Source organism: Aspergillus neoniger (assembly GCF_003184625.1).
Source record: "Aspergillus neoniger CBS 115656 unplaced genomic scaffold BO87scaffold_17, whole genome shotgun sequence".
NCBI lineage: Eukaryota > Fungi > Ascomycota > Eurotiomycetes > Eurotiales > Aspergillaceae > Aspergillus > Aspergillus neoniger.
In genome coordinates, this window is record NW_020291145.1 from 606,936 (window position 1) to 619,766 (window position 12,831).

The 12,831-nt window shown below is 50.4% G+C and overlaps 4 protein-coding genes across 4 annotated transcripts; 2 read left to right on the forward strand and 2 right to left on the reverse strand.

Moving 5' to 3' along the window:
- The first annotated feature begins 70 nt into the window (after positions 1 to 70).
- Positions 71 to 3,767, forward strand: BO87DRAFT_416248 (lipase family protein). The gene is made up of 2 exons (XM_025626738.1): positions 71 to 570; positions 628 to 3,767. The coding sequence occupies exons 1-2, from the start codon at positions 211 to 213 to the stop codon at positions 3,670 to 3,672; spliced, it is 3,405 nt and encodes a 1,134-aa protein (XP_025479565.1). The 5' UTR covers positions 71 to 210; the 3' UTR covers positions 3,673 to 3,767.
- A 648-nt stretch (positions 3,768 to 4,415) lies between these two features.
- BO87DRAFT_426353 (uncharacterized protein) lies at positions 4,416 to 4,812 on the reverse strand (the record flags this gene model as incomplete). Its single annotated transcript, XM_025627359.1, has 2 exons — positions 4,416 to 4,601; positions 4,699 to 4,812. The coding sequence occupies 2 exons, from the start codon at positions 4,810 to 4,812 to the stop codon at positions 4,416 to 4,418; spliced, it is 300 nt and encodes a 99-aa protein (XP_025479566.1).
- A 216-nt stretch (positions 4,813 to 5,028) lies between these two features.
- On the forward strand, positions 5,029 to 9,800 carry BO87DRAFT_62922 (DNA repair ATPase SMC5). The gene is made up of 6 exons (XM_025629435.1): positions 5,029 to 6,266; positions 6,322 to 7,233; positions 7,284 to 8,171; positions 8,230 to 8,302; positions 8,355 to 8,464; positions 8,746 to 9,800. The coding sequence occupies exons 1-6, from the start codon at positions 5,241 to 5,243 to the stop codon at positions 9,607 to 9,609; spliced, it is 3,873 nt and encodes a 1,290-aa protein (XP_025479567.1). The 5' UTR covers positions 5,029 to 5,240; the 3' UTR covers positions 9,610 to 9,800.
- Positions 9,801 to 11,324: 1,524 nt separating this feature from the next.
- BO87DRAFT_387046 (C2H2-type zinc finger protein) lies at positions 11,325 to 12,376 on the reverse strand (the record flags this gene model as incomplete). The annotated part of the gene is made up of 2 exons (XM_025624795.1): positions 11,325 to 12,040; positions 12,115 to 12,376. 2 exons carry the CDS (start codon positions 12,374 to 12,376, stop codon positions 11,325 to 11,327), a joined length of 978 nt encoding a protein of 325 aa, XP_025479568.1.
- Positions 12,377 to 12,831: the final 455 nt, after the last annotated feature.

Below are 12,831 nucleotides of genomic sequence, written 5' to 3' on the forward strand. Positions count from 1 at the left end.
TTCTGTCTGCCGGTCAACCACTGCAGGAACCAGTCTTCGACTGCTACGTTCAACCGCTGATCTGGCCAGGCATCTCTTATCGGCCAGTATTCTTCGAATCTGTACCTGCACCTCTGTTCATGTCTCCGACTTGAGACCAGTGCCTCATGGCTGCACAACATTTGCCTAATGGAAACCAAGACAGTCTCAACCAATACTTGAGGCCCCGAGATGTCTAGATTCTTTGGTTTCGGGAGGGCGAAGAAGCAGGATGTCGAAGAACAAACGCAAGTAGAAGTCCTCCGTGACAATGGCGCCGCTCATGTTCCTGCCACTTCGGGCTTACCTCTCCTTCCTCGTCCCCTGGCGTCCATGGTGTCGTTCATGACGCAGTCAACTTCGCTCTCTCTTCGCCTGGGAACGTTTGTCGGAGGTCTTGCGCTCGATAGTGCGAAAGCGACAACGTTAACGGGGCTTGAACTCAGTAGAGCTATGATCGAAGGCATACTGACTCGAGCTGGACGTGATGTCGCCATCAGGACCAGCGGAGAGCATGGCAAGGCAGAAGCAGAGTCGCTACTAGAACGAAGCGTGAGTGTTCGTCCGAATTCTAATCCTGCATCTTCTGAAGGCTAACTCAGGACTTAGTTGGCCACCTTGCACAAGACAGTCACGTCTGCGTCATTCTTTGCAGCTGCTTCATTTCATCTTTCCTCTACCACACTCTCTTCTGCTGCCAACATGTCTCAATCTCTTTTGTCTACCCTCGACGCTATCCTTGGTTCTACGGAGTCGTCGAGGGCGATTGCTGCCATCATTACCCTCATTAGGAGGGAATTTAGGAGTCCGCATACCGACCTTGGTGCCGACAAGATTGGTGTGGGCGATCTTCTTGTTGGTTGTGTTGGGTTTGCACTCCTGCAACGCTGGGGAAGGACAAACACGCAAAGACACCTCCGCGCAAATAATGGGGAGGAAACAGTCTGGGATGTCGTTATATTGGATAATGGGCTGAGGGCAGATGTTGTCGGTTCACACCAACTAGAAATGGCGACTATATCTTATGATCAACCACACGATAATATGAATCGCTCGTCATTCATATCGCCTGGAAATGATGAAGAGGTTTTCGATGCTGTACGGAGACCGGCAAGTACAATCGATCCCGACGAAGTCCCGTACCTCTCGCTTCCCCCGGGAGATCAACATCAAGTGTCAGACGAAGACATCCGCTTATACATTATGAAGCAACTGCCCCAGGGTTGCCGTGCGTCTATCAGGACGGACCTGGTCACAGCACGTACGATTACAGTGGAAGTTTACGATGACGCCACTGCAGAAATTTCCCCACCACCAGGCACAACAATTGTCAAGGAGACCTTCGGTGATGAGCTTGATCACAGGCACACAAACGAGTCACAGGTTCCTAAACATACTGTGGTATTTCGCACAGCTTTCAATAGTACCCGAAGCTCCGATGTGCGACCTTCCAGGTCTGACTCCGCAGTGAATCGTGTTGACAATGATGTGGAGGATTTAAGCGAGCGTCAAATACTAGGGAACACCGGGGATGAGACATTGAATGCCGACAACTCATTACATGGCATGCTTTGCGCAGACAGACACGTGGGTGTTGAGCCCGGTGTAAGCAAACTGCAACTCATCTCCCCGAAGAAGCAAGCAAATAAACCGTCTAGAGACTCTCATGAGAAAGCCTCACTGTCGAAGCTCACCCCGAAGACGAAGCCTATACCATCGAGCAAGAAAGATACTGGTAAGTTCGCCGGATTGGTTGTCGAAAAGTCAAAGACGCCTTCTTCGTCAGAGAACCTACCTCAGCGCGGAAAAATCTCAAAACAATCCAATCCCACGAAGAAGCTCGACAACTTGCCGGTACCACACAACCGCGGGTCTTCAGCATCCGTGGCAAATAGAGGCTTACCGAGGATACCATTGCAAGGACACCGAGTGAAATCCGCCCCGACTCCCACGTCATGCCCATCCCACGATACTAAGCACGGAAGAAGTTCCAGAACAGACAACTACACGATACATGAGAAGAATAATGAGTCGTTTATGGCACAGACGGATGCTTATACTCGGCAACCTTTGGACCTACGACCGGGAACGCCAACTCCAAGGAGGGCTCACGTACGTAGCAGCAGCTCTATGTCCTTGACTAGGTCAGAAAGTGATGTGGCAATATCCCTGAACGACGATTCTCGGCCGGGATCACCTGTCTTCTACCGGCAGTCGGGCTCATTCTCCCCGAGCCTCTATTCTTTAGCAACCGCGGGCTCTGAAACATCCCTGATATTGGCTCACCGTGCGCGAAAAAGTGCATACGACGACATAGAAACTATTCGTGCGCTCAACCGGGACGGTACCGTCCCGGGCATCTTTCCGGAAAAGCACTTTGTGCACAACATCAGACGTTTCTGTCGCTTCTCTTCAGCTTCTTATGGTTCGAGTGCACTCAAAGTTATGGGTATCCCACGGACCACGCAGGTTCTTCCTTACCAAGAATCATACAGTCCTGAGCATAGCGAGTTCTCGGACCATGCAGGCCTACCAGCTTCTACAATCTTGTTATCGTCCTATGTGGACCCTGCAGGTGGGACTAATGCTGCCGGAGAGACAGAGAGTGGTTTTCCTCTAGTCCATTACCTTTTTGTGGATCATGAGTCTAAGGCGGTAGTTCTTACTCTGAGAGGGACGTGGGGCTTTGAAGACATCCTCACAGACATGACCTGTGATTACGATGATCTCGAATGGCAAGGTAGAAGTTGGAAAGTCCACAAGGGCATGCATGCCTCTGCAAAGCGGCTATTGATGGGTGGAAGCAGCCGAGTTATGATTACGATTCGGGCGGCCCTGGAGGAATTTCCGGATTATGGTGTGGTGTTCTGCGGTCACTCACTGGGAGGGGGCGTCGCTGCACTCCTAGCAACAATGATCTCAGAGCCGAATAACGACAGTTCTGGAACATCGTTCACTACTACTTCCTACCAGTCTGCCAAAGGAAACTTACGTCCGACTGGAGGCAATGAGGGTAACTGCAGCGCTGCCCTTTCCCTTCCTCCTGGAAGGCCTATACATGTCTATGCGTACGGCCCTCCCTCGACTATGTCTCCCTTCTTGCGCCGTGCGACGCGCGGCCTGATAACGACGATTGTCAACGGCCAAGATGTGGTGCCTAGCCTCTCACTAGGCATCTTGCATGATATGCATACGGCGTCCCTAGCATTCAAAAGCGATGTCTCTAATGCTAAGTCTCACGTACGGTTCCGCGTCTGGGAGGGCCTGAGGCAGAGTATAGTCAACAAATTCTACGTCAAAGAACCGCCTATCCTTACACACGCCGGGAATGACGTTGGGGAAGATGCTTGGGCCTGGGATACTCTGAAGATGCTCAGAGACGAAATGCGTGCTCCAAAGCTGATGCCGCCGGGAGAGGTATTCGTGGTTGAGACAATGCGTGTCCTCCAGCGGAATGCTTTTACTGCCGACATGGACAAGGATGGCTATCCATTGCTAGGTCGGCCCGCAACAAGAGTGCAACTGAAGTTCATTCGGGATACTGAAGCATTATTCGGAGAATTAAAGTTCGGCTCGGGCATGTTCAGTGACCATAATCCGGCGAGATACGAAGCGAGTCTCGCTGCTCTTGCGCGAGGTATCTTGGACAGTTGATACTTTCGCTTGAATATTTGCTCATCTGGCTTAGCGGTTTTTTTAATTGGTGTATATATTGGGTTATAGCGCGATTTACTGGCACTTGGGATGAGATATCATATAAATTCATAGATCTCTTTTGGCTCTATTCACCTGTACCTGACCGGTCGTGCCGGAGTACTGTTGGTGGCATTGATGACCCAAGTTTAGTACTCATAGTACTAGGTGTATTACTCGTAGACGGTGGAAAGATGTTTTGGCGTGTACAAAACCACCGTGAGGCCATTGGGCCACTTTAGGTTCGTCCAGTACTTGGTGTGCAAGCGACCAAACATACCACAAAGTATTCGCGCCATGTAGGAGATGGGCGACGGTTGTGAGCATTATGATCCCTCCTCCCAACCGCTTCTGCACAGCTCTGCTAGAAGCTCATCGTCTACCGTCGCAAAGGGCAGCGGGACACGGGAAAGCGAAGATCCCACACTTCTTGGTCCTTCGGACGCGGGTATGCAGCCTTGGAAGAGCGGGCTCTGTGCCTTGGCAAGGGAGTGCTAGCAGGCTGCATTACCGCCACGACATTGCAGAGCCAAGCAGCGCAGAGGGATCAAAGGCTCAAAGCGGCTTTCTGACAAGGAGGCTGTGTAGATTGGCGTCCTCTACCAACACCACAATGAGCATCTCGAACGACATCCTGACAGCCCGGCTTCGTGAACCACTTACCTGCTTGCTGTACTCCTGAACTTCTCGAAGAATTCCCCTTGTTACTTATAATTCGGTGGCTCCCTCTTCGGCCCATCCATATTCTTCAGCTTCCTTTCCTCGATCTTCACGTCCAAGTCGCGGAGCTGCTTCTCGACGAGCTCCTTCTTCGATACCAGATTCTGTCGCATGCTTCGGAGGCCGTCGATTCGGTCGTCAATGGTAACTTCTTGGGTTTTTTGGGCTTGCTATATACCATAACCACCGTTTTAGCTCTTGTAATACCCAATATGGAACATATATAATAGCCAATAACCGCTGAACGTAACAATTAGAGAATAGTACCTGAGTAACCTGTTGCCCGGTCTTAATGCCAGCGCCATAAAGCGAACCAGCAATCGTAATGACCGTGACAGCGCCCGTAAGGACAATGCGGCGAACCTTCTGATTCGAAGCCATGAATGGTAACGCCAAAAAGAGAAAAGGAGTCCGAAAAGAACAACTGCCCAAGACTTGGCCTTTCTGGAGATCGAAATAGCAACAAAGAAAGTTGCAAGCAACTCCGAAGCTCCGCGGCGGACCACTTGAAACTGCCACCCATCCCCGCCTAGCCCAAAAGAGGTTAGATTGAGTGTATTTCCCTTTGTCCCGCTCATCGCGTCAAATCACGCGTGAGCCGCGTTTACTTTTTGGATTTGATATCCTTTATACTACGCTTCGGGTTGTTCTTTATCTATTCAATTACTGGGGTTTCATTCAGGACCCCGCTCACTTGCATTGCCTTCTACCAGGCCCCGTTCATCCTTTCCGAAGTATCATCCACCACCAATGTCGATGCGCTGGTGAACTAAAGTGTATGCGTTGTTGCGCGACTCGATCTATTCAACATGTCTTCTCGGGGGTCGATCCCTCGCCGACGACGCCGGTCTGATGATGGCGATGGTGACGATGTGGGTAGTGTTAGTGAGAGAGCTTCCTCTGGGCCGATGAGGGGTTCGCGCACGTCGTCGCATCGCTCGGGCGATAGTAAACGGCTACGATTGAGTACTGAGGAGCCTGATGAGGAAGACGAAATGGTAGAGGTCAGAGATGAGGTGGATGGACAGGATTTCAGGGGTCGGGGGTCAGAGGAACTGGGGGAGGGCTCAGACGACGGCCAGGACATCCGGTATGAGGAGCTACAGGAGGAAGTGGAGGACGGGTCGGGCAATGAGAACTTGAGCGATCAGGAGGGTTCTGCGACCAACCAGGACGAGGAAAGGGAAGCATCCGAAGAGACGGCCGATGGCAACTACGAGTCCGCGAAGGACGGCGCCTTGGACGATAGCGAGGCCCAAGCTGGAGCTGCAGAGGAGGTAGAAACTCTGGGCGATGTACCTCAAGAAGGGAACGATGAAGCTTCTGAAGAGTCTGAAAACGCCGAAGATGACACCGAAGTGAAACGTCCTTCGAAGTCGACCTCTGACCTTTCGAAGAAGAGCAGCGCTAAAGTCGCAACGCCGAAATCAGCAACAAGCCGGAATGCTTCGCAGAATGGAACCGCCCAGAAGAGGAGTGCTCGGGATGGTACTGACGACGATCAAGATAGCGATACTGCAGAATCAGAGAGCTCTGACCGTGACACCGATGAGTACGCCGCGTCAAATGCAGCAGGGTCCGGGTCTAGCAAGCACCCTAGCACCCAGACTGCAGGGACGGGATCGACTTTATCGCAGAGTGGTCTGCTTAATGGAGGGCCGCAGGAAGCGTATAAGCCAGGTGCTATTGTGCGTATTAGAGTGACGGACTTCGTAACCTACACGTCTGCGGAATTCTTCCCTGGCCCGAAGCTGAACATGGTTATCGGTCCGAATGGTACCGGAAAGAGTACCCTTGTTTGCGCGATATGTCTTGGTTTAGGATGGGGACCACAGGTACAGTAACCTTTCGTATACAGTATGGCACGTCTCCTAACGGGTTTTCATCTAGCATCTCGGACGTGCAAAAGACACGGGAGAGTTTGTGAAGCATGGCTGTAGAGAAGCTACGATTGAGATCGAGCTGGCTGGAAAGCCGGGTTCTCGTCACAATCCTGTCGTTTCTAGAACCATCAAGCGTGACGGCAATAAAAGCACGTTCACGATCAACGGAAAACAGGCCTCCCGCTCCCAGGTGCTGAAGCTAGCACAATCATTCTCTATCCAGATTGATAACCTCTGCCAATTCCTTCCCCAGGATAAAGTCGCCGAATTCGCAGCTCTGACACCAATAGAGTTGCTCAATTCAACCCAAAGAGCCGCCGCTGGCGAGGAAATGATCGAATGGCATGAGAACCTGAAGCGTTTGAGAGCGGAGCAAAAGAAGCTGCAAGCGGACAACCAAGGCGACCGTGACACTTTGACGAACCTTGAGGATCGGCAAGAAATGCAAAGAGCCGACGTTGAGCGGATGCGCCAAAGGGCTCAGATTAAGAGGAAAATCGAGATGTTGGAGATGGCCCGACCTGTTCTGCAGTATAAACAGGGACACGAGAGGTATAATAATATGAGAAGGGAAGTTAAAAGAATCGAACGCGAACTAGCGCGACTCAAAGAGGATCTCGAGCCTGCCTTAAGATCCGTCAATGCAAAACAACAGTACTGTCTCGAAACGGACGAGGTTATCAAGTATAAAACGCGTCGTCTAGAGGAAGCCGAGCGTGCGGCTTCCGACGCTGGCCGAAGAATTGAACAACATGAGCGGGAGATAAAGGGATTTGACGATGAAATCAATGCCGAAAAAGAGGGCGGGCAAGGCTATAGGCAAGAAGCAACTAAGATTCAGCAAACGATAAACAAGCTCACGCGTCAGTTGAATGAGAAACCTGACGACTTCGATGTGGAGTGGTATAACGAGCAAATAGTAAGTTTTTGCAGGATGATGTTGACTATAACTACTAATCCATGAAACAGAGAGAAAAACGACGAGAAATCAGGGAAATTGAAGAAAAGGCGGCCCAGATTAAAAGCGACCGACGACCACTTTTCGAAAGATTGAATGTGAAAGCCGATCAGATCAAGCAGGCGGAACGTCAGTTACAAAACTTGGAATCCCAGGCTGGACAGCAAGAGAACAAGCTTGGACGACTCTCTGCCGATTCCGTTCGCGCCTATCATTGGATCCAACAAAACCAAGACAAGTTCGAAAAGGAGGTCTTTGGGCCTCCAGTGGTTACATGCTCAATCAAAGACCCAAAGTACGCCGACGCTGTTGAGTCCTTCTTGCAGCGCACGGACTTCATGGCCTTCACTACGCAAACCCGGAATGACTTCAGGACCTTGCAGAGGATACTCTGCGGCGAACAGAAGTTGACCGATATTAGTATTCGAACATGTTCCACACCACTAGATAGACTTCAGCCTTCTGCAGCCGAGGCTGACGAATTCCGCGAATTCGGATTTGAGTGCTGGGCGAAGGATTGTCTCAGTGGACCAGATCCAGTTCTGGCTATGCTCTGTAGCGAAAAGGGCCTGCACCAGATACCCATTAGTCATGCAGACATGGCAGACAATGATTTCGAACGCTTGAAAACGGGTCGCTTAATTTCCTGGGTTTCTGGAAGGCTAAACTATACGGTTATGCGGCGAAGGGAATACGACGCAATTTCCTCCCGGCTTAGGCCTCTGAGGCCAGCTAAATTCTGGACCTCACAACCAGTGGATGCATCAGAGAGACAAAGAGCCACGCAGAAGATCCGTACACTGAAAGGCGAAGTGCAGGAGGTGCAAGAGCAGATAAACAGTGAAAAGGCCAGGCTTGAACAACTTGGTCATAAACACACTGAACTCAAACAAGAGCAAGTATGTTGAGCTTATGCTGTCATGAATGTTTTCTGTGTGCTAACGTGAGATCTTGCAGAGCGAGCTTGAGCGGGAGAAGGGAGAAAAGCAGACAGCTCTAACACAATTCAGGGCTATTCCGGAGAGAATACGTAGGTGACACGTCGCACCCTTCGCAGATTGGGTACTCTAACACACCGACAGGCCAGCAAGAAGCGAGGCAGAAGGAAAACCAGAAAATGTTCGAGCAGATGAGAACGCGAGTCGCCAACCTCCGTAGTGAGCAAGATCAGGCATCCCTCCGCAAGGCAGAGGCCGTCATTGAATATGCTGTAAGTTCACAGGGCATAGATACCAAGGTCCTGTTACTAATAGAAGATAGAACGCCGTTGAAAACTTCCAAAAACTTCATGAAGAAGTCATCAAGCTGAAAGTGCGGCACATCGAAGGTGTCTCAGACCTAGAAGTCTTGAAAGCTCGGAACGTCGAACACCGGCAGACGCTGGAAGCCAAGCACAATGAATTGAAAGAGGCGAATCAGGAAATCAAAGACACAGGCAAAACGGTCAAAAAGCTCCAAGACGACGCCGTGAAGGTCGCCAATATTTCCCAACAACAGCCCGACCTAGCCGAACTATTACACACGATTAAAGATATGACAATGGAGCAGTTCGAGGCCGACATTGACTCCGAAAAGGCTCGTCTCGAACTCACCCACGGTGGAAACAGTAATGTGATCAAAGAATTCGAAGAACGTGGACGTCAAATCGACAAGCTGCGTGACAAACTCGCCGACTTCCAGAAAAAGCTGGACGACTACAACCACGCCATCAATGAAATCCGCGGCCGCTGGGAACCCAAGCTTGACTCAATCATCAAAAGCATCAGCGACGCTTTCTCCGACTCGTTCGCCCGCATCGGCTGCGCCGGCCAAGTCACCCTGGACAAGGCCGAAGAGACTGGTCCGAACGGCGAACCAGGTGACAGCGACTTCGACCAATGGTCGATTCAAATCCACGTCAAATTCCGCGAACACGAAAACCTTTCCCTGCTGGACTCGCACCGTCAGTCCGGTGGTGAACGCGCCGTCAGCACCATCTTCTACCTCATGGCCCTCCAATCTCTCTCCGCATCCCCCTTCCGCGTGGTCGACGAAATCAATCAGGGTATGGATCCCCGAAACGAGCGCATGGTCCATGGCCGTCTGGTCGATATAGCCTGCGCCCCATCTGAAACCGGCGGCGGCGGCCAGTACTTCCTGATCACACCCAAGCTACTTAGCGGGTTGGCTTACAAGCCGGGAATGCGCGTCCTCTGCATCTACAGTGGCGAGCACATGCCCGAAGACTACAACCTGATCGACTTCAAGGGAGCCATTGCCAAACGAAAGGCCGTGACAGGGAGGAGGACGACCATGGGACCTGCTGCCAGTACAGGTAGTGTAAGCGTTCATGGTTGATGATGTTGATTACAACCACCACAATAACGACGAAATTGCGATTACGGCCATGAAGTGCTTATCCTTGACTCCCGATACCTCCCTTTCTTCATTCCTTCCTCTCTATTCTCCAAATTCCCTGTCCCTTCTTCTCTATTCTATTACATACTATCCGGAAATATTCCCCTTTACTCGCAATTTCAATTGTCTTTTTCTTTTCTTCCGATTTGGAATACCTCGTGTCTCTTTTTGGTTACGATCGTCATGATACATTATTTATTTCCCTTTCCTTCCGGAGTGGCTGCGTCGATTTGTTTTTTTCCTTTCCTTTCTTTCCGTTTGGGAGAATAGGCAAATATTATTGATTGATTGATTGATTGATTGATACGCAGGTAGTTTTAGTCATTTAGCGAGTCCGGGAATTTGGCAATGGCGGTGGTGGTGTTGGATGGAAATTATAGCAGTTTTTACACATTCTCCATCATTGCAAGTATGGATTGAGTATGAGTAGTATATAGATCGCTTGAATTTGAGATTACTGAATTACAGATTCGCTCTATATATCATATCATCTTTATTAATATTGGTTAGTATTTCGAGAGTTATTTGATCTGTCTCGTTCGTGGGGACTTCGGTTATGGAAGTGGTCCGAATGCAGTATGCTGACTTCTTGTACATGATGGTCAGGTCAAGGCATTGACGAGTTCTCCCCCTCCGGTGCTAGTAGTGATAAAGATCTTGAAGGGTCGGAAAAGGTCAAGAGGCGAAGAAAGAGTGGTGAAGTAGGGTGAGAAAGATTTAAGATGGAATTAAGTAGGAGGGAAGATTATCTAGTTTAGTCGAGTAGTCTAAGAAGAGGCCTGTGTCTTTTTGCTTCATATGTTGCGAAGGAGAACGGGTGGTTAGGTCTTCTATACTTGTAAGATGCGAGTATGGGGGGTAAGGTGTAAGCAAGATGATTAGATGTAGAGAGGTGGGGGGGATAAAGACGATGATTACGAAGTATTAGTGTCCGTCTACGCTGTATTATACTATAGTTGGTAAGGGCTTGGTGGAATGGAAGCTTGATCTTCATCTAGAATGCGAGTCTATGCTCTTAATTTGGTTTCTTCATACCAGAGTACAACAAAGCTGTTGTGCGTTTGTTATAATCGTATAGTAGGAACATCTCTTGTTCACAAGGTCATGTCACATCATAACAAAGGAAATGAGATGACACAAGGAAAAATAAGGAAATAAAAAAAGGGAAAAAAGATATAGGAAACACAGAAAATAAGAAAAAATTTCAAACCAGAGTTGAGACTCCGATAATCCCATGCCCAATGATTCTCCTCCCGACTCTTATGATGCTTTTGCATTTCCCAGACCGAAAACCAGCGACGCCTGCTCCTTTTCACATGGACAATAAAATATAAAAAAGGGAAGAAGACATCCAAATATACACAGGTGGAAGTGAAGAAAGAAAAGATGGGGATTCCCATCACAACACACCCAAGTCCCATGGATTCCCGGGTGCGTGAGGATCAGAAGAAGTGAAAATAAAACATGCACAAAAGGGTATCATTCAAAGAAGAAATCAGAGCAGATGGTCGCTGGGTTCAGGGAGGTTGGTATGATGGAGTGGTATGGTCCTTTTTTTTTAAATTGTATAGCTCTTGCTTTTTTGTCGAGCTTTTTTGTTGCCTTGATTGCCTTCGAGGCGCATCAAGGTGACCGGACACCCAGTGGCGGTCTTTTTATACCATGGCAGTTGCGACGGGCCGACCACTGTGGCAACCACGCTCATGACGCTTCATGTTGCTGCGCACACTGAAGGCCTTCCCACAACCAGCGTGGGTGCAGCGGAAGGGCTTCTCGCCCGTGTGGCTGTGAGAGTGGATGCGCAGGCTGGAAGGTCTCGAGAAGGCCTTGTGGCAGGTGCGGCAGATATAGCGATCATGGTTCTGCTGGTAGGGCGTGGTGCTGGAGGGAGGGAAGTAGTGGTGGTGTTGCCAGGCAGGGTTCACAGGGGAGATAATCTGTTGCGGTGCTGCCGGTGTCGGGAGAGGAGCGGCCGAAGTGGAAGGCGCCGTGCGCTGGTAGAACATGGCGGAGGAGGCCGAAGGCTCAATGGGAGAGGAGTAGGAAGAGACGCTGGGAGCGGGAGAAGCGTAGGAAGCGCTGGAGACACCCTGAACGGAACCCTGGCTGGAGATGGACGACCGATCCGAGGGGCTCGGCAGAGCCATGGGCACTTGAGGGTAGGAGTCGGAGCGCTTGGGCGCAGCAGCATCGCTGGCAGCAGAGATGGAGGAAGCGGGGGAGTGGCCGGCGCTGTGGAAGCTAGACCCAGGGCGCAATGGGGGCGTGGGGGGCAGGGCGATTTGGGGGCCGTTGGCTTTGAGGTCGTATGCTTGCGACTGTTGGCGGGAATCAAGGTCGCGCTGCAGAGGAGGGGTCATTCTAGTACGCTCTGCAGGAATCTCTTGTCAGCATTTGACTCCTTCGGTCTTCTCCGGACGACTTTCTAAGCATTGGGGGCCATACTTGCTGCGTGCATAGCTGCGCCATCTGCGCCCTCAAGCAAGGTAGAGATGGAAGGAAGAGAGCACTTGGGAGAGTGGTCCTCAACAGGCGGGGAGAGAGGAGGCTGCGGGGAGCGGGTGTAGGAGATCGGGACGGAGGGGAAGTATGAGTCGGAAGTCTGTTCGATGGACCGCTTGTAAGAGGTCATGGGAGGGCTGTATGAGGCTCTAGACTTCATGATGGGATCGGGTCCCGGGTGGGAGATGAGGCTGGCGAGATCCATGTTGAGTGTTGAAGAAGGTGGTGGTAGGTGAGGGAGGTGGTGGAGGAGGAGGGTGGATGTATATGTATGTATGTATATAAGGTTGGATGAAACCGAGTGGAAAGAAAAAGGTAGCTTATAGCAGGCAAGAAGGAGGCTACCGAGGGAAGATATATAAAAGCGAGGTCGAGTCAAGAGGCAACGAAAGATGGATCCAATGGAATTGGAGGCAAGGTACAAGTGGGGGTGGGTTTGATGGGAACAGGGGGGGGAGAGATGGAGGAGGATATGAACGGGGTTTATAGACCAAAGCGCGTGGATGGCAGAGGGGAAGAGAAGGAGAGACGATGATTGAGGGTGTGGAATAGTGGAGATATGCGAAAAGTGGGGAGCAAGGTTGACAGGAAAAATAATAAAATAAAATAGAGAGAATATTTTATTTTATCAGAAAATAAAATAATAAAATAAAATAAAAT